A 23,125-nucleotide genomic window follows, 5' to 3' on the forward strand; every position below is an offset into this window, starting at 1 on the left:
AGAGATGCTTTCCTAATTCCTTTTGGAATTGTGAGTGGGAGTCACCCCAGTTTTCTAGAATAAAAGTGGAGCAGAACAATCTGAGAAGTTCACCTCTTGATAGTTAACTATTGTTACTGAATGGTATCTTTGTCAAGGGAGAGTAATAGAGGTCAAAAGGTGAGGCCTGAAAAAAAGGCTGAGAAGTGGGGAGGAACAGGGTTTCAATGAAGAGATATTTGCTCTTCATTGAAATGAGGCAGGGCTCAAAAAGGGAACAACATCAACCAAGCTCTTTGGCTAAGAAGTTTCAGCTGGCCACAGCAGTCTAATCAAAGAATACAGAGAGCATAGGAAGCATTTTGGTGACTAGTGGAGTTTTTTTTTTTTTTTCTGAAATTTTGGATAATTTTTTCACATTCCTTTTCAGGCTTAGTAACTTTAAATTTCTCTAAAATGCAAAAGTGGCCTCCACTGTTAGAAGCAATAGAATTACTCCTTTGGGCTGCAAACAGCATTATAAAAACAAAGATGATCAATCAATGGAGAGTCTTGTTGTAATAATTTGAAGCAATTTACAAAGTGGAGATATATTAAAACTTACTTGTTTCATAGGAATTCCACAAAGAAATGAACTATGTTACAATTCTCAGGGTCCTTTGCCTAATCTAGGAATAGTAAATACCAGGAAGAATAGGAATTGGGATGTCCACAGGTCAATACTTCCACATTGAGACACATTACTGAGTGTCAGAAAGGAAGCTTATCTTGGTATTAGAATAATTTTAAAAACTATCATTTTTCTGTATTAAAAGTTTTGAATGGACCTTTAGATTAAGTTTAGGCTTCTGATTTGTCTTCTTTGGAAGACTATACTGTAAAATGACTTTAGTGGCTTCTAAATTAAAACAAGTCATCCATTAAACCTAAAATCCCATGTGAAATACTTTGTATAAGTATTTTGATATCTCAAAATATATCTGACATGTTTATGTGTACAAATAAAGGATTATAGAACTTTCTGTATTGGCTAATATTAATAACAGCACTGATGGTAATAAACTCTTCCTCAAAAATCTTATGAGAAGAACAGTGTACTTCTGACTTTTTGCCAAGTGATGATTAATCAGTGATTATTAATTTTTATGTCATCACAGTTCCAACTTATATATCTATATTGTACTATTTACCCAGGCTTAATTCTTTTTTAAAGTTTCTTTCTTTTTAAAGAAAGTAATTCAAATTAACCAACCGTGCCCTACAAACATAAATATAAATGATACTGAACGAGTATTGATTGAAACAAAAAGCACTTAAAAAAAAACAGCATTAATTCTTACCAACTCCAGAGGTTATTGATTCTGCATCAATGTCACTAGCTCTTTTTCTTGCCACTTCAGCCAGTGCCAATTCACCCTTATCTAGTGCAAAGTAATGGATGTCCTTTGGAAATAAAGCAAAATAAAGGATTAATCCAAATGAATCTTGGTCAACTTACAAAGACTTTGAACAAAAGAGCTTACTGTTCAGATTACAAAACAGACATGGCTGATAAATATTTTTTTGCGTTTTAATTCTCTCAGTTTTCTTTCCCAGTATAAGCAAATTTTCTTGAATTGTAGATTATAACTATACCTAATAGCAGTTATTTAAATAAATTGTTTTAAGTCTCCAGGGAAAAAGGTAAGTTTTTAAACCAAATGTTTGACATACTCAGTTTTATCAGGAAATGAAAACTTTTATTGCTATGTTCTTTGGTGAGATTTTAATATCGGAGATGGCTTCTACAAAATTCTGTTGCACATCATACAAAATGCTAAGCATTTTATAAGAAATACTACTACAAAAATTTCTGACATTTATGTGTCTGACACATACAACTTTGTTAACATTACAAATATAGTAATTATCTTGAACTCAGGCAGTCAGCAGATAATCAGTGCCTACTAAGTGTCAGGCACTATTCTAGAATACAGAGATCAATTACAATTTCATGTCTCTGGAAGCTGCGAGCCCAGTAGGGAGACAGACCATTGTGAACAACAGTTAGTTATATAACATGTGATAGGTTTTATAACAGGTATTTCCACAGATATTTGCTGTGGAGTCAAGAGGATGCACTGATCCTTGATCTGAGTCTTGAAGGACAAATAAGAGTTATGGTAGGAGGGAAAATAGAGAAAATGTACCAGTTAATATCTGGTGCATATATGTAGAGAAACTTCAAAAACACAGTTCTGTTAGGCAATGAAATGTCTGAATATGGAAGGAGTCTTGGATGTGTGGGAGAAAGCAGTATAAAATAATACTAAAGTAGATATAGCCAGTAAAAAGGATTCTGAACTATTTTTGATGTGCAAAAAGACGGCTGGAATGGAAATTTTATTGCAATAAAAGTGTAAAAAGAATATGAACAGTTAATAATGAAAAAATATAAATGGCCTATAATCATGAAAAGATGCTTCACTTTATTAATATTCAAATAAATGTAAGTAGAAAAGATATAATTTCAAATTGTTTACATTTTTAAAAATTAAGAATATTTACTGGTTGCAGAGTAACCAGAACCATCTTCTGGAGGTGATGGCAGAGTAGGAAAATCATAAACTCACCTCGCCCATGGATACAACTGGGTAACACCCACATCAGTGTCAATAGCCCAGAAAATGTCAGACCCAAAGACTAACAGAACAGACTCTCCACAGGTAAATGCAGAGAAGAAGCCACATCAAAGAGGGCAGGAAAGGTGGAGATGTTGTCAGGAGCCCAAGGAACCCAAGGGACTATCCACAGGAGGGAGGAATGCTGCAGGCATTGAGAGGAGAATGGACCAGATCTCCACACCAGGCACCCCAGGCACAGGGGACTCATGCTGGGAAGACAAAATCTCCATAACATTTGCTTTTGAAAACTAAAGGGGCCTAACTTGAAAGTCAGTGGGGCTTAACACCTAGAACTTTAAAGAATCTGTGGGCTTAGTTCTGGGAGAGCAGGGAGGACAACAGGGAACTGAGTTCCTGCTCTACAAACAGACCTACTGAGATACAGCATAGAAGCAGCAGTTTGAAAAATGCCTGAGGTATGAAGGGAAATAGATTTATTTACTAATCTCAGAGCATGTGCTGGAGGGGCAGGGATCTTTGGGAAACTTCTCCAAGAACAAAAGAGCTGCTGGGAACCATTTCTCTCCCCTGCTCCCGAGCCTAAATACATGGACACGCTTCAGAAGCCAGCACAGCACCAACACATTCCACCTAGCTTACTAACAGTGCACCCTGCCCCAGTGCACTTCTGCAGATTTGCACCCCTCACCCCCAACCCTGCCAGTCTTGGCAAGTTTTCCCAGGTGGCTGCAGGTCCTCTCCCTTAGCAGATGGCAAGGACCATGCTGGCACCATGTGCCCTGCCCCCATACTCTACTGCAGAATTTCCTTCTCCAGTATGCCCTTGGCAGGAGCCCATCCAAAGCTGTGCCACAAATCTAGCCAGGTGCTACCAGGCTCCAGGCTGACAGCTTGGGGTTCTCTCTCTCTCCCTCTCTCTCTGCCCTCCTCCACTCACATGCACGTTCTCTGTCTCTGTCTCTCTCTGCTTCTCAAAATAAATAAAATTTAAAAAAGAAAGAAAACAGACTAAGGGAACCTGTCAGGAACACCATCAAACATAATAACATTTGCATTATAGTGATCCCTGAGGAGAGAGAAAAGGAGGCAGAAAATTTATTTGAAGAAATAATAGCAAGAAACTCCACAAATCTGGGAAAGGAAACAGAAATCCAGATGCAGGAGGCACAGAGATCCCTCAACAAAATTAACCCAAAGAGGTCCACACCAAGACACATAGTAATTAAAATGGCAAAAAGCAGCAAAAGAGAAATTTTAAAAGCAGCAAAAGAAAACAGTTACATATGAGGGAAATTCTCTATGACTGACTTCTTCAGTAGAAACTTTGTAGGTCAGAAGGGATGATATATTCAGAGTTCTAAGAAAAAACCTGCAGCCAAGAATACTCTATCCAACATAATAATCACTCAGAAGGAGAGAATTTGGGGTGCCTGAGTGGTTCAGTTGGTTAAGTGTCTGACTTTGGCTGAGGTCATGATCTCGCGGTTTATGAATTTGAGTTCCGTGCTGGGCTCTGTGCTGATAGCTCAGAGCCTGGAGTCTGCTTCAGATTCTGTATCTCCCTCTGTCTCTGCCACTCCTCTGCTCACGCTGTCTCTCTCTCTCAAAAATAAATCAACATTAAAAATTTTTTAAAAAATAGGAGAGAATTTCCCAAACAAAAATTAAAGGAATTCATCACTACTAAACCAGCCCTGCGATAAACGTTAAAGGGACTCTGAATGGAAAGATCATAAGCAAGAGTAAGAAAAGTAGGAAGCAAAAAAACAGTAAAATTAAATGTATCTATAAAAATTGGTCAAGAGCCTCACAGAATAAAAAGGTGTAAAGTAGGAAATGATATTCATAAAATGGGGCTGGAAAAAGATAAAAAATTTAGTGCTTTTAGAATGGTTCAAACTTAAGGGACTATCAACTGAAGATAGACTGCTATATACATAAGATGTTATATATAAACCTAATGGTAACCACAAATCAAACACCGTTAACAAATATGCACAAAATAAATAGGAGTCCAAGCTTATCACTAAGAAAGCCAGCAAACTGTGACAGAAGAGAGCAAGAGAACAAAGGAACAGAGAACTACAAAAACAACCATAAGACAAGTAACAAAATGCATACTTATCAATAATTACTTTGAATGTAAATGGACTAAATGCTTCAATCAAAAGACATGAGTTGATGGAATGGATAAAAAAGGCAAGGCCCATTATATGCTACACAGAAGGGACTCATTTCAGACCTAAAGACACATGCAGATTGGAAGTGCAAGGATAGAAAAGCACTTATGCAAAAGGATGTGAAAAGAAAGCTGGGGTAGCAATATTTATACAAGGCAAAGTGGGCTTTAGACCAAAGACTGTAATAAAGGAAAATGGACTATATAATCATAAAAGGAATAATCCAAAAAGAAGATAAAATAATTGCAAATATTTATACACCCAACATCGCAGCCCCAAATACATAAAGCAGCTAATAACAAACAAGGAAAGTGATCAATAGTAATACAATAATAATAGAGGACTTTAACAACCCACTTACATCAATGGATAGATCATCCACACAAAACATCAACAAGGAAACAGTGGCTTTCAATGACACATTGGACCAGAGAGATCTAAGAGATCTACCCAGAACATTCCATCCTATAATACAAGAATACACACTCATTTCAAGTGCAGATGGAACAATGTTCAGAATGGAGTATGTTAGGCCACAAAACAAGTCTAAACAATCTCAAAAAGATCAGTCATACGATGCATCTTTTCTGACTACAATGCTATGAAACTAGAAATCAAACACAAGAAAAACATCTGAAAGAACACAAATATATGGAGGTTAAATAACATGCTACTTATTGGATTATTTAATGCTATTGAACAATGAATGGGTCAACAAAAATATCAAAGAGGAGATCAAAAATCACAGGGAGACAAGTGAAATGAAAATACAATGTTCCAAAATCTTTGGGATGAAGCAAAAGCTGTTCTATAAGGGAAGTTTATAGCAATACAGGCTTAATCAAGAAGCAAGAAAAATCTCAAATAAACAACCTAAACTTACACCTAACAGAGCCATAAAAAGAACAAACAAAACTGCAAACCAGCAGAAGGAAGGAAATAATAAAGATGAGAGCAGAAATCAATGAAATAGAAACTTAAAAAAAAAAAAAAAAAGGATCAATGAAACCAGGAGCTGGTTCTCTGAAAAGATTTTTAAAAAATTGATAACCCTTTGGCCAGACTCATCAAAAAGAGAGAGAGAGAACTCAAATAAATAAAATCATAAATGAAAGAAGAGAAATAATAATGAACACCAAAGAAACAGAATTATAAGAGATTATGAAAAATTATATGCCAACAAGTTGGATAATCTAGAAGAAATGGATAGATTCCTAGAAATTGAATTGAATCAGGAAGAAACAGAAAATTTGAAAATACTAATTACCAGTAATGAAATAGAATCAGTAATCAGAGGACACCCAGCAAAAAGAAGTCCAGGACCAGACACCTAGCAGGTGAATTCTACCAAATATTTAAAGAAAAGTTAATACATATTCTCAAACTATTCCAAAAAGAGAAGAGGAAGGAAAGCTTCCAAATTCATTTATGAGACTGCCATTACCCTGATACCAAAACCAGAAAAGACACTACAAAAAAAAAAAAAAAAAAAAAAGAGAGAACTATAGGCCAGTATCTCTGATACACGGGTGCAAAAATCCTCAACAAAATATCACCAAACTGAATCCAACAATACATTAAAAAATCATTCACTTTAATCAAATGAGATTTATTCCTGTACTGCAACTGTGGTTCAATATTTGCAAATCAATCAGTGTGATACATCACATCAACAAGAGAGGATACAAACTACATAATCAATAGATGCAGAAAAAACATTTGACAAAGTATAACATCCATTCATGATAAAACTCCTCAACAAAGTAGGTTTGGGAGAACATAATAAAGGTCATATATGAAAAAACCCACAGCTAGCATCATATTCAATTGTGGAAAAACTAAGAGCTTTTCCCCTAAAATCAGGAACAAGTCGACCCTCACCACTTTTATTTAATAGCACTGGAAGTCCTTGCTGCAGCAATCAGAGAAGAAAAAGGAATAAAAGGCATCCAAGTTGGTAAGGAAGAAGTAAAACTGACACTATTTGCAGATAACATGATACCATACATAGAAAACCTTAAAGACTCTACCAAAAAAAAAAAGTACTAGAAATGATAAATGAATTCAGTAAGGTCACAGGACACAAAATCAATACACATTTTGATAATTCATTTGATAAAGCAAAATCTAATACATTTTTATACACTAATAATGTAGTAGCTGAAGAAGAAATTAAGAAAAAAAATCCTATTTATAATTGCAGCAAAAAGAATACCTAAAGGTAAACTTAACCAAGCAAGTAAAAGACGCGTACTCTTGAAAGTACAAAACACTGATGAAAGAAATTGAAGACGGCACAAACAAATGGAAAGATTTTATGCTCATGGAGTGGAAGAACCAATATTGTTAAAATATCCATACTACTCAAAGTGGTCTACAGATTTTTTACAATCCTGATAAAAATACCAACATCATCTTTCACAGAACTAGAACAAATAATCCTAAAATTGGTATGTAACCACAAAAGATAACCCTGAATTGTCAAAGCAAAACTGTCAAAGAACAAAACTGGAGGTATTACAATCCCAGATTTGAAGATATATTACAAAGCTGTAGGAATCAAAACAATATGGTACCGGCACAAAAACAGACACATAGATGCATGGAATAGAGAGCCCAGAAATAAACCCAAGTTTATATGGTCTTCAACAAAGGAAGCAAGAATATGCAATTAGAAAAAGACAGTCTCTTCAATAAGTGGTGCTCGGAAAACTGGACTGCTACATGCAACAGAATGAAACTGGATACACTAAAATAAAGTTAAAGGTATTAAAAACCTGAAATGTGAGACCTCAAAACACACACACACACACACACAAAATCCTAGAAGAGAGCACAGGCAGTGATTTCTCTGACATGGGCAATAACAACATTTTTCTAGGTATGTCTCCTGAGGCAAGAGAAAGGCAAAAATGAACCATTGGGACTACATCAAAATAAAAAGCTTTTGCACAGAAAAGGAAACAATCAACAAAACTAAAAGACAACCTACTGAATGGGAGAAGATATTTACAAATAACATATGTGATACAGGTTAGTGTCCAAAATATATAAAGAACTTTTGCAACTCAACACCAGAAAACACAAATAATGCACTTTAAAATTGGGCAGAACATATAAACAGACATTTCTCCAAAAAAGACATCCAGATGGCCAACAGACACAGGAAAAGATGCTCAACACCAGTCATCATCAGGGAAATGCATATCAAAACCACAATGACCTTAACACCTGTCAGAATGGCTAAAATCAACAACATAAGAAACAACATGTTTTGGTGAAGATGTGGAGAAAAAGGAACCCTCTTGCACTGTTGGTGGGAATGCAAACTAGTGGAACCACTGTGGAAAACAGTATGGAGTTTCCTCAAAAAGGTAAAAATATACCTACCCTATGATCTCACAGACACACTACTGGGTATTTACCCAAAGAATGCAAAAAACACTAATTCAAAGGGATACATACACCTCTATGTTTATTGCAGCATTATTTACAATAGCTAAGATATGGAAGGAGCCCAAGTGTCTATCAACTGATTAACAGATAAAGATGTGGTACATAATATAACAGAATATTATTCAATGGCAAAAAACAATTAAATCTTGCCATTTACAATGACATGAATGGAACTATAGAGTGTAATGGTAAGTGAAATAAGAGAAAGAGAAATATCCTATGATTTCACTTACATTTGGAATTTAAGAAAGAAAACAAATGAACAAAGAAAAAAAGAGACAAACCAAGAAACAGACACTTAACTATAGAAAACAAACTGATGGTTACCAGAGGGGAGGTGTGTGTGGGGGGGGATGGGTGAAAGATATGAAGGGGATTAAGAGTACACTTGTCACGATGTGCACCTGTAATATATACAATTAATGAATCACTATATTGTACACCTGAAACTAATAGTATATGTTAACTACATTGGAATTAAATTATGAAAAGGAATATTTACTGGTTGCAAGTTTGGGGGAACCAGGCACTTATTTACTGGGAATATAAGACTTTATAGAGCAGGCATCCATAAAGTATGGCCTAGAGGCCAAATATAGCTTGCCTTTTGTATAGTCCTTGAATTAAAAATGGTATTTACATTTTTAAATGGTTGGAAGAACTGTGCTCAACTACTCTTATTTAACTCTAAATGGCTTTGGAATTAGTGTATGCTGCAGACTTAAAAATATTTCAACCTAAAACTACAAGGTAAAATAGAACTTCGGTGTGAAACTTATACTGTGATAGAATAATTTCAATGATAACTACCATTTTTTGACTTGCAAGTAATGTCAGGCTGTGTTATACATTCCCTGAATTGTGAAGAATAAAGGAAATCTCATTCTACACACATTCCCGTAACAATATATTTTCTGATTTTAATCCACAGCAGTCTTTTTCAGTATTTTTCTACATTTTATTTTTTAATTTTTAAATTTTACTTAAATCCAAGCTAGTTAACATATATTGTAATAATGATTTCAGGAGTAGAATTAAGTGATTCATCACTTAGGTAAAACACCCAGTGCTCATCCCAACAAGTGCCCTCCTTCATGCCCATCACCCATTTAGCCTATCCCCCCACTCAACACCCCTCCAGCAACCCTCAGTTTCTTCTCTGTATTTAAGAGTCTCTTATGGTTTGCCTCCCTCTCTCTTTTCATCTTATTTTTCCTTCCCTTCCCCTATGTTCATCTTTTTTGTTTCTTAAATTCCACGAGTGAAATCATGATGTCTGTCTTTCTCTGAATGACTTATTTCACTTAGCATAATACACTCTAGTTCCATCCATGTTGTTGCAAGTGGCAACATTTCATTCTTTTTGTCTATTAATATTCCATTGTGGGTGTGTGTGTATGTATGTATATATGTATTATATATATCATACATATATATGTACACACACATTATATATATATTGTATACACACACAGACACACACATCTTCTTTGTCCATTCATCATTTGGTGGACATTTGGGTTCTTTCCATAATTTGGGTATTGTTGATAGTGCTGCTATAAACACTGGGGTACATGTGCCCCTTTGAATGAGCATTTTTGTATACTTTGGATGAATACCTAGTAATGCAATTTCTGGTTATAGGGTAGTTCTATTTTTAAATTTTTGAGGAACCTCCATACTGTTTTCCAGACTGGCTGCACCAGTTTGCATTCTCAATAGTGCAAAAGGATTTCCCTTTCTCTGCATCCTCGCCAATATCTGTTGTTTTCTGAGTTGTTCATTTTAGCCATTCTGACAGGTGTGAGGTGGTATCTCACTGTGCTTTTGATTTGTATTTCCCTGATGATGAGGGATGTTGAGCATCTTTTCATGTGTCTGTAGTCATTTAGATGTCTTCTTTGGAAAAAGTGTCTGTTCATGTCTTTTGCTCATTTCTTCACTGGATTATTTGTTTTTTTGGGTGTTAAGTTTGGTAAGTTCTTTATAGATTTTGGATACTAACTCTTTATCTGATATGTCATTTGCAAATATCTTTTCCTAATCAGTTGCTTTTAGTTTTGTTGATTGTTTCCTTCACTGTGCAGAAGCTATTTATCTTGATGAGGTCCCAATATAGAATGCTGTTTAGCATGTCATTGCATTACAAATTAATTTCATAATAAATTAATTTTAATTACAAATTTATTACAAATTAATTTTATTACAAATTAACTTTTATAATTTTACAACTAATTTATTTTATTTTATTTTATTTTTTTTATTTTTTAATATATGAAATTTACTGTCAAATTGGTTTCCATACAACACCCAGTGCTCATCCCAAAAGGTTCCCTCCTCAATACCCATCACCCACCCTGCCCTCCCTCCCACCCTGCCCTCCCTCCCACCCCCCATCAACCCTCAGTTTGTTCTCAGTTTTTAACAGTCTCTTATGCTTTGGCTCTCTCCCACTCTAACCTCTTTTTTTTTTTTTTTCCCTTCCCCTCCCCCATGGGTTTCTGTTATGTTTCTCAGGATCCACATAAGAGTGAAACCATATGGTATCTGTCTTTCTCTGTATGGCTTATTTCACTTAGCATCACACTCTCCAGTTCCATCCATGTTGCTACAAAAGGCCATATTTCATTTTTTCTCATTGCCACGTAGTATTCCATTGTGTATATAAACCACAATTTCTTTATCCATTCATCAGTTGATGGACATTTAGGCTCTTTCCATAATTTGGCTATTGTTACAACTAATTTAAATTAATGTGACTAATTTGTAATAAAATGACATGCTAAACGGCATTCTGTCTTTTAGTTAATGGAATTATAAAAATATCTTTGAATTGGTGAATATACTCAATTAAAACCATATGCCTATGGGTTAATGATATTAACATGTGGCAGTACCTATCTATGAGGAAAGAAATTTGCAAAAGTGAAATACATACAAACTCATCATAGCTCAGTATTTACAGATGAACATTTGCAGATTTTTTTTAATGAGGAACACCAGCTTTCAACCCTAATTTAAGTACAATGTTATCCCCATAAAAAAGAATTCCATTATTTACATTTGTTGACTTGTATTAGCAAAACTACTTAATTATTATATTTCTAATTTAGTCAGTAAAGATTTATGCTTTGTTTGTTTTTTCCTTGCTATATATAAGTACTTACATAATAACCTTAATTTTGCTTCTTGGTCCACAAGCCTATAATATTTGCTATATGGATCTTTCCAGAAAAAGTTATTTATTCTGTGTCTTAACAGTATATTAGAATAAAAAATTTACCTATATATACACTTTTGTTAACTCCTAAGAAAATAATGTGACAATGTATGTACAAAGATTGACAATAACAGCATTACTTATAACAATGAAAAATTGGAAGCTACTTTAGTGTACATCAAGTGAAATAATTACGTGGGTTTTTTTCTTTTAATTCAAGAGTGGCATAATATTTTCATAATGGGTCCATATTATTCAATGAAGTAATTTGTAATAACTTAAAAATATACACTACTGTAGTTGATTTGCTAATATTTAAGACGTTTACATCTATGTTCTTAAGAAAAGTCAATGACTTTACTTGAGCCTGACAGCTAATAAGCCCACACTGCTACCAAGGTTATATTAGCCTTACAAAATAAGTTAGGTGGCTTGTTTTCTATTTTCTCTTCTCTGGAAAAATTTGTGATTCTTCACTGAAAATAAGCAAAATATATGCAATAAATTTGAGAAGAAATTACCAAATATTACTGGGCAACATAAGTGAGCACCTGATTAAAATATAGACACACCTACTTACGTCTGAAAAAGACCATACATGACAAAGATCAATTCTGACCCCATATAATTTATAAAATCCAGTGGAATACAATAAAATCACTTCAGGGGTTTTAATGGAACTTGACAAGTTGATCTTAAAATTCTTATGTCAAAGCAAATCGTCAAAAATATGAAAGACTTACTCTAACAGTAAGGCTCTACAGCACTATTACACAGGCATATAAACCAAAGAGAAAGAAACATACCCATATAAATATGGTTTTCTTAGTGAGTTACTAACTTCAGTACTTTATGTTTAGCAGTGATGTAAGTGTTGGCTATAAGATCTGTGGCCCACAAATTATTTCTGGATCATTTTCTCTGTCTCACTCTCTCAGTTTTCCTTAATTCTATGATTTTTCCTCTTTATTTTTTAATTGTTTTAAAGAATGAGGTCATTAATTTGAGGAAGGTAACCCTCAACAGTTCCTAAGTTGTTACTGTATCTCTACCATGAAGGTTTTCATTCTTTAATCTTTCTATTTAGAAACAGTCTATTTACTTGCTGATACACTTGTGAGCTTCCCTGCCATTCACATGTCTGAGTATAGTCTTTAGCTAAATGTAGTAGAGAATATATCCCTTTAACTCCATGCTCCTCAGTTGACATAGTTGATGCATCTTTAGGGTCTAATACAAAACTCTTTAGGGTTTGATGCAAGACATATCTAGTATCTATATCACTTGCCAGTTTATCCTCTAGCTTCACTTATTTTTTAACTTTTGGATAGTTTTAGTGTTGGAATTTAATTTAAATGTTGGATATATACATCTTAGTGTGTTCACATATCTATGGAAAATGGTTATATTCTAAATGAGTCAAGAAAATAAAAGCCACTTGGCTTTATGTTCCATTTTCATGTCTTACACCTGACTAGACCAGTACATACATGAATAATGGATATACAGTAAAGCTGGTTGAGACTAAGGCTAATGTACTGTTAAATCACATATTAAGACATTTCAAGAGGCCACTACCAGGGTTGCCATGCCCTTCCACTCACCCTGAGTTCAAATTCAATTACAATTAATAAAAAAAAATCATTCCATAAATAATAATGGAATATCTATTATGCACCATATACAGAGGAGAATTTACCACAAAATTAATGAAGCTTAAGCTTCAATACTTCTTATTTGCACATGCCTTTCCAGTACCTAATTTTGTATTTGAAATTTTAAATTTTTTCTTAAGAAGTACTCCTCAAATTATACAAACTTCAAGCTCTATAAAACATGGATCCACCCCTGATGTACAGCCATCAAGGTTCTCACATACTAGTGGACTGTGTTACCACATGCTTAGTTTAGAATCATGTGTCTGAGAGGCACAAGGCATAGGAGACATTGGAAGTTGTATAGTCATTTTTTGTTTTATTGGTCTGTTTTTAGAGATTTATTGTATAAGATTAAAATTAACAAGACTAAATGGACAACATAGATGGCAATAGATTTGAAAAGTACCCTATTGATAAATCCCAACTTTTACTACCACCCAACCAGGTTACCTAGTTGGTGGATAGTTCTTTTATTAAAGTGTTACTAACCTGGAAGGAAGTTTTCAGAAAAATATTCAGAAGAATAAACCACTTAGTTTTTGTCATTCTCAGTAACAATTTTATAATTTTACATTTGCCAAATTGACTTAAATTAGTATCATCATTTAGCACTATTAAGTGAAATTGGCTTCCACTGCACAAAAGATGACAAACACTGATAGTCTTTGGCCATGATCCAGGTTTAAATATTTACACATATCCTGTCTGTGTTATCTAGGATCAAAAATAAAAAAACTTGCTGCTACTGGGTTCTTACCACCTTTCACAGATGACTTTTGAATGTACTACCGGAATTAATATGCAAATTTACAACAAAATATTTAAAACTAAAAAGCAATCTTGAATAGATTTTCATCTTTATATCATACTTTAGATCAGTTATTAACAGTTAACTTTTATAACATATTATTGTTATAATCTTTTCTAATTTTTATAATGTTTCCAGGGACTGATAAGTTTGTATGAAATAAAAAAGCACTATAAAGACATGCAACAGCTTATGCATATTTAAGAATACCATGTTCTAGGGGTGCCCGGGTGGATCAACATCTGACTTCGGCTCAGGTCATGATCTCTCACCATTCGTGAGTTTGAGCCCTGTGTTAGGCTCTGTGCTGACAACTCAGAGCCTGGAGCCTGCTTTGGATTCTGTCTCCTTCTCTCTCCTCATCTGCCTGCTCACACTCTGTGTCTCCCTCTCTCTCTCTCTCTCTCTTAAAAATAAACATTAAAAAAAATTAAAGAAAAAAAAAAGAATACCATGTTCTAGCTGTAACATTTAAGTTAGTTCAAACCAATTGATAAATGAAATTTAAATTCTAATTATAGATATTCAAGTTTACCTTGTCCAAAATTGCTTTCAGAATTCAAGTTTATGTTGCTGTATTTCAATTAAAGTAAAATGCTGACATAATTCTTTTTCTGTTACTTGTTTTTTACCTATTATTTTATAATTTCAGATTAGAAAATTTGATCAAAAAGTTTTAAAAATCAGGAATAAAATACTTGTTTCTGATAATGTGCTAATTGAATTTCTCTATTTTGTAGATTTGAGGAAAATTAACTTTGAAGATAATAATGTATCAAATAGTTACATGCACATAAATTTTAGTAATCAACTCTTAATGTCTATGTAAATCATTTTTCTTATATAAATCAGAGCAATGAATAATCATTTTAAATATGAAAACATGTGGAAGTAATTTATTTATTTTTTTTACCAAGTTTAATTATAGGGGCACATATTTTTATGTTAGAAAAACTTATTGGAAATTGCATGTTTTTGAGGTTTTCACAGAACTCATAAATAAAACTTTCTGCTTCCTTTCAGGAGTTATATTTTTGACTTGTATGAATTTTTTCTTGTGGCTACTGGATGATTTTAATTCATTTGTTTAGTATGTTATTTTTAGCCATTTATATTTTTCAAAAAATTATTCATGCTCACTAGGTTTTCATGTTTTTTGCACTAATGTATATATAGGCATAACTTTTATTATTGCATTTCACTTTATTGCACATTATAAATACTGCTTTTTTTTCCCAAAAGTGAAGGTTTTGTGGTAATCCTGCATTAAGTAAGTCTATTGGCACCATGTTTTCCAATGGTATTTGCTCACTTTGTGTCACTGTCATAGTTTAGTAATTCTCAAAATATTTCAAGCTTTTTCATTGTTATTGAATTTGTTATGGTGATCTGTGATCAGTGATCTTTGATGCTACTATTATGATTGTTTTGGGGCACCATAAACCATGCCCATATAAGATGGTGAACTTAACTAATGTGTTTGTTCTGACTGCTCCACTGACTATTTCCCCATCTCTTTCCATCTTCTTGTGCCTCCCTATTCCCTGAGACAAAAAAATGTTGAAATTAGGCCAATTAATAGCCCTACAATGACCTCTAAGTAGTTCAAGTAAAAGGAAGATCTGCATGTCTCTCACTTTGCATCAAAGGCTAGAAATGATTAAGCTAAGTGAGGAAGGCACATCAAAAGCCAGGACAGGCTGAAAGCTAGGCCTCTGCACCAAACAGTTAAGTTGTGAATGCAAAAGAAAAGTTCTTGAAGGAAACAAAGAGTACCACTCCAGTGAACTCATGAATGACAAGAAAGCAAAACAGATTTGTTGGTGATATGGAAAAAGTTTTAGTGGTCTGGATAGAAGATCAAACCAGTCAGAATTTCCTTAAGCCAAAACCTAATCTAGAGTAAAGCCCTAAATCTCTTCAATTCTTTTAAGGCTCAGAGAGGTAAGGAAGCTACAGAAGGAAAGTGTGAAACTAGCAGAGTTGATTCATGAGGTTTAAGAATCCATCTCCATAACATAAAAGTTCAAGGTGAAGTAGCAAGTGCTGATGTAGAAGCTGCAGCAAGTTATCTAAAAGTTCTAGCTAAGATCATTAATGAAGGTGGCTATATTAAACAACAGATTTTCAATGTAGAAGAAACAGCCTTCTATTGGAAGCAGATGCCATCGAGGACTTTCTTACCTACAGATGTCAATACTGGCTTCAAAGGAGAAGCTGACTGTCTTGTTTGGGGTTAATGCAGCTGGGGACTGTAAGTTGAAACCAGTGCTCACTTGCATTCCAAAAATCTTAGCAGCCCTTAGGAATTAATGTTAATTTACTCTGACTGTATTCTAGAAATGGAAGGACAAAACCTGGATGAAAGCACATTTGTTTACAATATGCTTTACTGATTATTTTAAGCCCACTGTTGAGACCTACTGCTTAGTAAAAAATGATTCCCCTCAAAATATTACTGCTTGTTGACAATGCACCTGGTCATCCAAGAGGTCTGATGGAGATATACAACGAGATTCATATTGTTTTCATGCCTGCTAACACAACATCCATTCTGCAGCCCATGGAGAAAGGAGCAATTTCATCTTTCAAGTTTTATTATTTTTTTTTATTTAAAAAAAAAATTTTTTTTTAACGTTTTATTTTTGAGACAGAGAGAGACAGAGCACGAACGGGGGAGGGGCAGAGAGAGAGGGAGACACAGAATCGGAAGCAGGCTCCAGGCTCTGAGCCATCAGCCCAGAGCCCGACGCGGGGCTCGAACTCACGGACCGCGAGATCGTGACCTGAGCTGAAGTCGGACGCTTAACCGACTGAGCCACCCAGGCGCCCCTCAAGTTTTATTATTAAAGAAATACATTTCATAGCTGCCATATATAGTGATTCCTCTCATGGATCTGGGCTAAGTAAATTGAAAACTTCCTGGAAATCATTCACCATTCTAGATGCCATTAAGATCATTCGCAATTCATGGAAAGAGGTCAAAGTACCAACATGAATAGGCGTTTGGAAGAAGTTGATTCCAACCCTCATGGATGACTTTGAGGGGTTCAAGACCAGTGGAGGAAATAACTACAGATGAAAGTAACAAGAGGACTAGAATTAGAAGTGGAATCTCAGTTGTGACTGAATTGCTGCAGTCTCATGACAAAATTTGAACCAATGAAGAGCTGCTTCTTATGGATGAGCAAAGAAAGTGGTTTAAGATGAAATCTACTCCTAGTGAAGATGCTGGGAAAACTGTTGAAATGCAAAGTAGGATTTAAAGTATTACATAAACTTAGTCAATAAAGCAGCAGCAAGATTTGAGAGGATTAATTCCAATTTTGGAAGAAGGTCTACTGTGGGTAAAATGTTATCAAACAGCATTACATGTGAAAGAGAAATTGTGAAAGGAAGAGTCCACTGATGCAGCAAACTATTGCTGTCTTATTTTAAGAAATTGCCACAGCCACTCTAACTTTCAGAAACTACCACCTGATCGCCTAGCTGCCATCAACATCAAGACAAGACTCTCCACCAGCAAAAGTATTACAACTCACTGAAAGCTTAGATGATGGTTAGCAATTTTTAGCAATAAAGTATTTTTAAATTAAGGTATGCATATTTTCTTTTATGGTACTGTATTCTCTTACATACTTAATAGACTACAGTATAGTATAAATATAAGTAGAAATACACTGAGAAGCCAAAAAATTCATTTGACTCACTATATTGCTGTGGTCTGGATTTGAACCTACAGTATCTCCAAAGGATGCCTGTATAATTATCATAATTTTAAAAAGTCTTTTGATCTTTATACTGCTAGAGAGTCACTGCCAAGATACATGGAGTTAAGAAAAAATCAAGTTGCCAAACAATGTGTTTAGTGTGCTACTAAAATAGTAAAACAGGGGTTTAGATGAACATATATGCATATATGGTATTATGTATTTTCCATAAAAGATGGATAAACCATAATGACAACCTAAAGAGGAATGAAAGGAACAATGTGAAGAAAACAGAGAGTGAAGTTAGACTTCACTGAATGTACCATTTTTTAAAATCTAACTTAGAATCATTTTTACATAATTATAAGATAAAATAAAACTTTTAAATTATTCCTGAAATTTCACAATCAAAATTAAGTTAATGAACTTAAGACATCAATTTGGTGGCATAATTACACGAAAAAAGTATTTTCAAATCAGTTTAAAATACAGACATTTATCTCTTATGGCATATCTCTAAAAATAAAGGAATTGCAATGAAATCTTAGAATGTTTTCATAATTATACTAGTGGGAATCATATTTGTAGAAATATTCTAAAGCCGTTTTCTAGAAATGTTGTATAACAGAGGTCAGCCAAGTACAGCCTGTGAACCAAATCCAACCTACAACCAATTTTTGAAAATTAAGTCTTATTAAAACAGTCATACTCATTTGTTTATGTATTGCTGATGTCTTCTTTCAAGCTACAATGGCAGAATTGAATAATGACAGAGACTATGTGACCTGCAAGGCCAAAATACTTACTGTGTAGCCCTTTATGAAAGAATATTTTGACTACTTTTGTTCTAGCTCTCTCCTCTAGAAAACAATGCCAAACTCAGTAGAAAAAGGTACATTAGCAACAGTCTTAACTCTAGTAACCATTTGCTACTAAAAGAAATAAAAAGAATTCAGAGATATCATTGATAGCAGACTGGGGGCACCTTATCATACAAGAAGGAAAGGAAGATATCAGTATTACTGGGGTCACCTTAATAGTACTCAGTAATCAACTTCAAGGGATTTCTATGACTAAAGATGGTGCAAAAATATTACCAACTGTACATTTTTTTTAAATGTTTATTTTTGAGAGAGAAAGAGCATGAGGGAGGAGGGGCTGAGAGAGAGGGAAACACAGAATCTGAAGCAGGCTCCAGGCTCTGAGCTGTCAGCACAGAGCCTGACGCAGGGCTCAAACTCACGAATGGTGAGAGATCATGACGTGAGCCGAAGTCAGACGTTTAACCAACTGAGCCACCCAGGCGCCCCACCATCTGTACATTCTTTAAAGGAACAGAACAAATTCCCACACTCAGCAACAAAATTCATGAACTCCAGCTACTAATGACGATATACTAGATATGAGAAATACTAAGAAAATGTGACCCTAACAAAGAGAAAAATCGGTCACTTGGAGTGGACATAGAAATGGCAGAGATAATGGAATTAGCAAAAATAACTTTAAAACAGACATATACATATGCACACATTTACTGAGAGACATATACATTTAAGGGAAAACACAAAGAAAGATTAAATGATATTTTAAAAAACCAAATGAAACTAGAAATTTAAAATATAGTATCTAAAATGAAAAGTTCACTGGAAAGGAGTAAACAAATCAGACACTAAAGAATAAAAGATCGGTGGTGAGAGGAGCCAAGATGGCATAACAGCATGGAAGGTTTTTTTGGGGTCTCGAGTCCATGAAATACAGCCAGATCAACACTAAACCATCCTGCACACCTAGAAAACTGATCTGAGGATCAACACAACAATCTGCACAACCTGCACCACAGAACCCAGCAGGTACACAGCACAGAGATATGAAATGGGGAAGAGAAGCCACGGAAGGCAGGGAGCTGTTTTTGCTTGTGGAGAGACGATGGAGATGGGGGAGAGCACAGGAAAAGCACCCTCCCCCCCGAAAGTGGAAAAGTGGAAACAGCCACAGGGACTGAACTAAAAAGGGAGAAAGGAGAGGGTTTAAATTCCATTAAGACTCTACAAACAGGGCGGGGAGCACAGAGTCTGAAAGTCTTCAGCTCAAATACCTGGCAGTGTTCTGGTGGGAAGGGTGAATCCCCAGGAGCAGAGTGGGGTCTGGGAGGTCCTCGGGCCACATGGGGAGAAGCAGTTCCAATGCTGTAAGGACATTGGTAGAAGCTGTGTGGTCACCCGGTCCAAGCAGACCCCAGAGAACAACCACATTCGCTGGTGCTGGAATAAGGTCGTTAGGGTGAAGCTTGGTGCCAGGTGTGTATTGTGATTTCCCATAATCCCTGAAACGCTGCTGCTACATGGTTGTGTGAACTTTTTCTGGGCTGGGCTGGCACCCAGCCGCAATCTCTGGGCATCGGCAGCAGCACAGTTCCACGAATGTTTCTGGGTGTGGCCAGCACCCAGCCATTGCTCGGTGAGACCCTCCCCCAGGGGATCTGAGCGGGTCAAAGCCGCAGTCCCTCAGAAGTGAGGGGTCGGGAAACACAGCCGCATCTGAGATAAAACTCAGGAGGGAGGTGCTGCCTGGCAACCTGACAGCTTGGTGACAGCGTAAAAGCAGGGAGTGGACAGAAGTTGGAGACAAAGGATGGGTGCGTGATTGCTGGTCCAGGAGAGCAGACTTCCAATACCAGAGACTAGGCAGCTGGGTGACGCCATTTTTACCCCTTCCGCACATGCGCATACCCACCTACAAGTGCCACAACAATCTACCACAGTAAGCTAGGCAATACCATCTAGTGGAGAATGGATCCATTACACTAAGCCCCGCTCAACTGGGCCAACCTCGCTCTTTAGGAACACAACAAATCTCTCCACCTGCTTAGTTTACAGACTAAAGTGCTTCACAGTTTGACTTCTAGGGAAAAATGATATAATTTCAATTGTATTTCAGTCTGTTCACTGGTCCATCTATTCAATTTTCTTTTTTCTTTTTCGTTTCTTTTCTTTCTTGAATAGGGAAAGAAAAAATTTACTTTTATTAAAATATTTTTTTCTACTATATTTTTTACTTTTTTTGTAAATGTTTCAAATTATAATTTACTTCCATCATTTCATTTTATTCTATTTCATTGTATTCATTTTCTCAAATTTTCAAACGTTTCTTTTTTTCTTGTTTTTTTTCTTTTCAATTTTTTCTTTGTTTTCCCCTCCCTTTCTCCTCTCATCTATCACTCTCCTTTCAATACCAGACCAAGACAACCTATTCTAGCATCATTTATTTGATTTTGTGTGTGTGTGTGCCTGTGTTGTTTTTAATTTTTTAATTTTATTCTTTTCCCTTATTAATTCCTTTTCTTCCTTCAAAATGATGTAACGAAGGAATTCACCAAAAAGAAAGACAACACAGGGGCTTAACACAGATACAAGCAAGATGTCTGAACCAGAATTTAGAATCACGATAATAAGAATACTAGCTGAGGTCAAAAATAGATTAGAATCCCTTTCTTTACAGATAAAAGAAGTAAAAGCTAGTCAGAATGAAATAAAAAATGCTATCACTGAGATGCAATCTTGAATGGATGCCACAGAGACAAGGATGGTGAGGCAGAGCAGTGAATCAGCGATATAGAGGACAAACTTATGGAGAATAATGAAGCAGAAAAAAAGAGAGACACTAAGGCAAAAAAGCACGATTTAAGAGTTAGAGAAATCAGTGAGTCATTAAAAGGAAACAACATCAGAATCATAAGGGTCCCAGAAGAAGAGAGAGAAAAAGGGGTAGAAGGGTTATGTGAGGAAATCATAGCAGAAAACTTTCCTAACCAGAGGAAAGACACAGACATCAACATCCAGGAAGCACAGAGGACTCCGATAAGATTCAACAAAAACAAACCATCAACAAGGCATATCATAGTAAAATTCACAAAATAATCAGGCAAGGAAAGAATCATGAAAGCAGCAAGGGAAAAAAAGTCCTTTACCTACAAGGGAAGACAGATCAGGTTTGCAACAGACGTATCCACAGAAACGTGACAGGACAGAAAGGAGTGGCAGGATATATTCAATGTGCTAAATTGGAAAAATATGCAGCCAAGAATTCTTTATCCAGCAAGGCTGTCATTCAAAATAGAAGGAGAGATTAAAAGTTTCCCAAACAAAAATTAAAGGAGTTTGTGACCACTAAACCAGCCCTACAAGAAATTTGAAAGGGGACTCTCTGAGGGGAGAAAAGATGGGAAAAAAAAAAAAAAGACCAAAAGCAACAAAGACTAGAAAGGACCAAATAACACCACCAGAAGCTCCAACTCTACAAGAAACATAATGGCAATAAACTCTTATCTTTCAGTACTCACTCTAAACGTCAATGGACTAAATGCTCCAATCAAAAGACATAGTGTAACAGAATGAATAAGAAAACAAGATCTGTCTATATTCTGTTTACAGGAGACCCACTTTAGACCTAAAGACATCTTCAGATTGAAAGTAAGAAATGGAGAACTGTCTATCATACTAATGATTGCCAAAAGAAAGCCAGAGTAGCCATACTTAAGACAATCTAGACTTTAAAATAAAGACTGTAACAAGAGATGAAGAAGGACATTATATCATAATTAAGGGGTCTATCCACCAAGAAGACCTAACCGTTGTAAACATTTATGCTCCAAATGTGCAGCGCCCAAATATATAAATCAATTAATCACAAACATAAAGACTCATTGATAATAATACCATCATAGTAGGGGACTTCAACACCCCACTTAAAGCAATGGACAAATCATGTGATCAGAAAATCAACAAGGAAACAATGGCTTTGAATGACACACTGGACCAGATGGACTTAACAGATATATTCAGAACATTTCATCCTAAAGCAGCAGAATATACATTCTTCTCCAGTACACATGGAATGTTCTCCAGAATAGACCACATACTGGGACACAAATCAGCCCTCAACAAGTACGAAAAGATAGAGATCATACCGTGCATACTGTCAGACCACAATGCTATGAAACTAGAAAACAACCACAAGAAAAAATTTGGAAAGGTAAGAAATATCTGGAGACTAAAGACCATCCTACTAAAGAATGAATGGACTAACCAAGAAGTTAAAGAGGAAATTAAAAAGTACATAGAAGCCAGTGAAAATGACAACACCTCACCCCAAAACCTCAGGGATGCAGCAAAGGTGGTCATAAGAGGAAACTATATAGCAATCCAGGCCTTCCTAAAGAAGGAAGAAAGGTCTCAGACACATAACCTAACCTTACACCTTAAAGAGCTGGAAAAAGAACAGCAAATTAATCCCCAAACCAGCACAAGACAGGAAATTATAAAGATTAGAGCAGAAATCAATGCTATTGAAACAAAAAACAAAAACAAAAAACCAACAGTAGAAAGATCAATGAAACCAGAAGCTGGTTCTTTGAAAGAATTAACAAAATTAATAAACCACTAGCCAGTTTGATCAAAAAGAAAAAAGAAAAGACTCATATAAACAAAATCA

At 35.3% G+C, this 23,125-nt stretch overlaps 1 protein-coding gene across 3 annotated transcripts in view; it reads right to left on the reverse strand.

Moving 5' to 3' along the window:
* The window catches only part of LOC122216109 (WD repeat containing planar cell polarity effector), a 351,781-nt gene that overhangs the window by 137,629 nt on the left and 191,027 nt on the right, over positions 1 to 23,125 (reverse strand). For all 3 annotated transcript variants that reach the window (XM_042932434.1, XM_042932435.1, XM_042932436.1), the window contains one exon: positions 1,320 to 1,422. In XM_042932434.1, coding sequence (XP_042788368.1) covers positions 1,320 to 1,422 — 103 coding nt within the window. The remainder of the gene's footprint in view (positions 1 to 1,319; positions 1,423 to 23,125) is intronic.

This window comes from Panthera leo, chromosome A3 (genome assembly GCF_018350215.1).
Source record: "Panthera leo isolate Ple1 chromosome A3, P.leo_Ple1_pat1.1, whole genome shotgun sequence".
NCBI lineage: Eukaryota > Metazoa > Chordata > Mammalia > Carnivora > Felidae > Panthera > Panthera leo.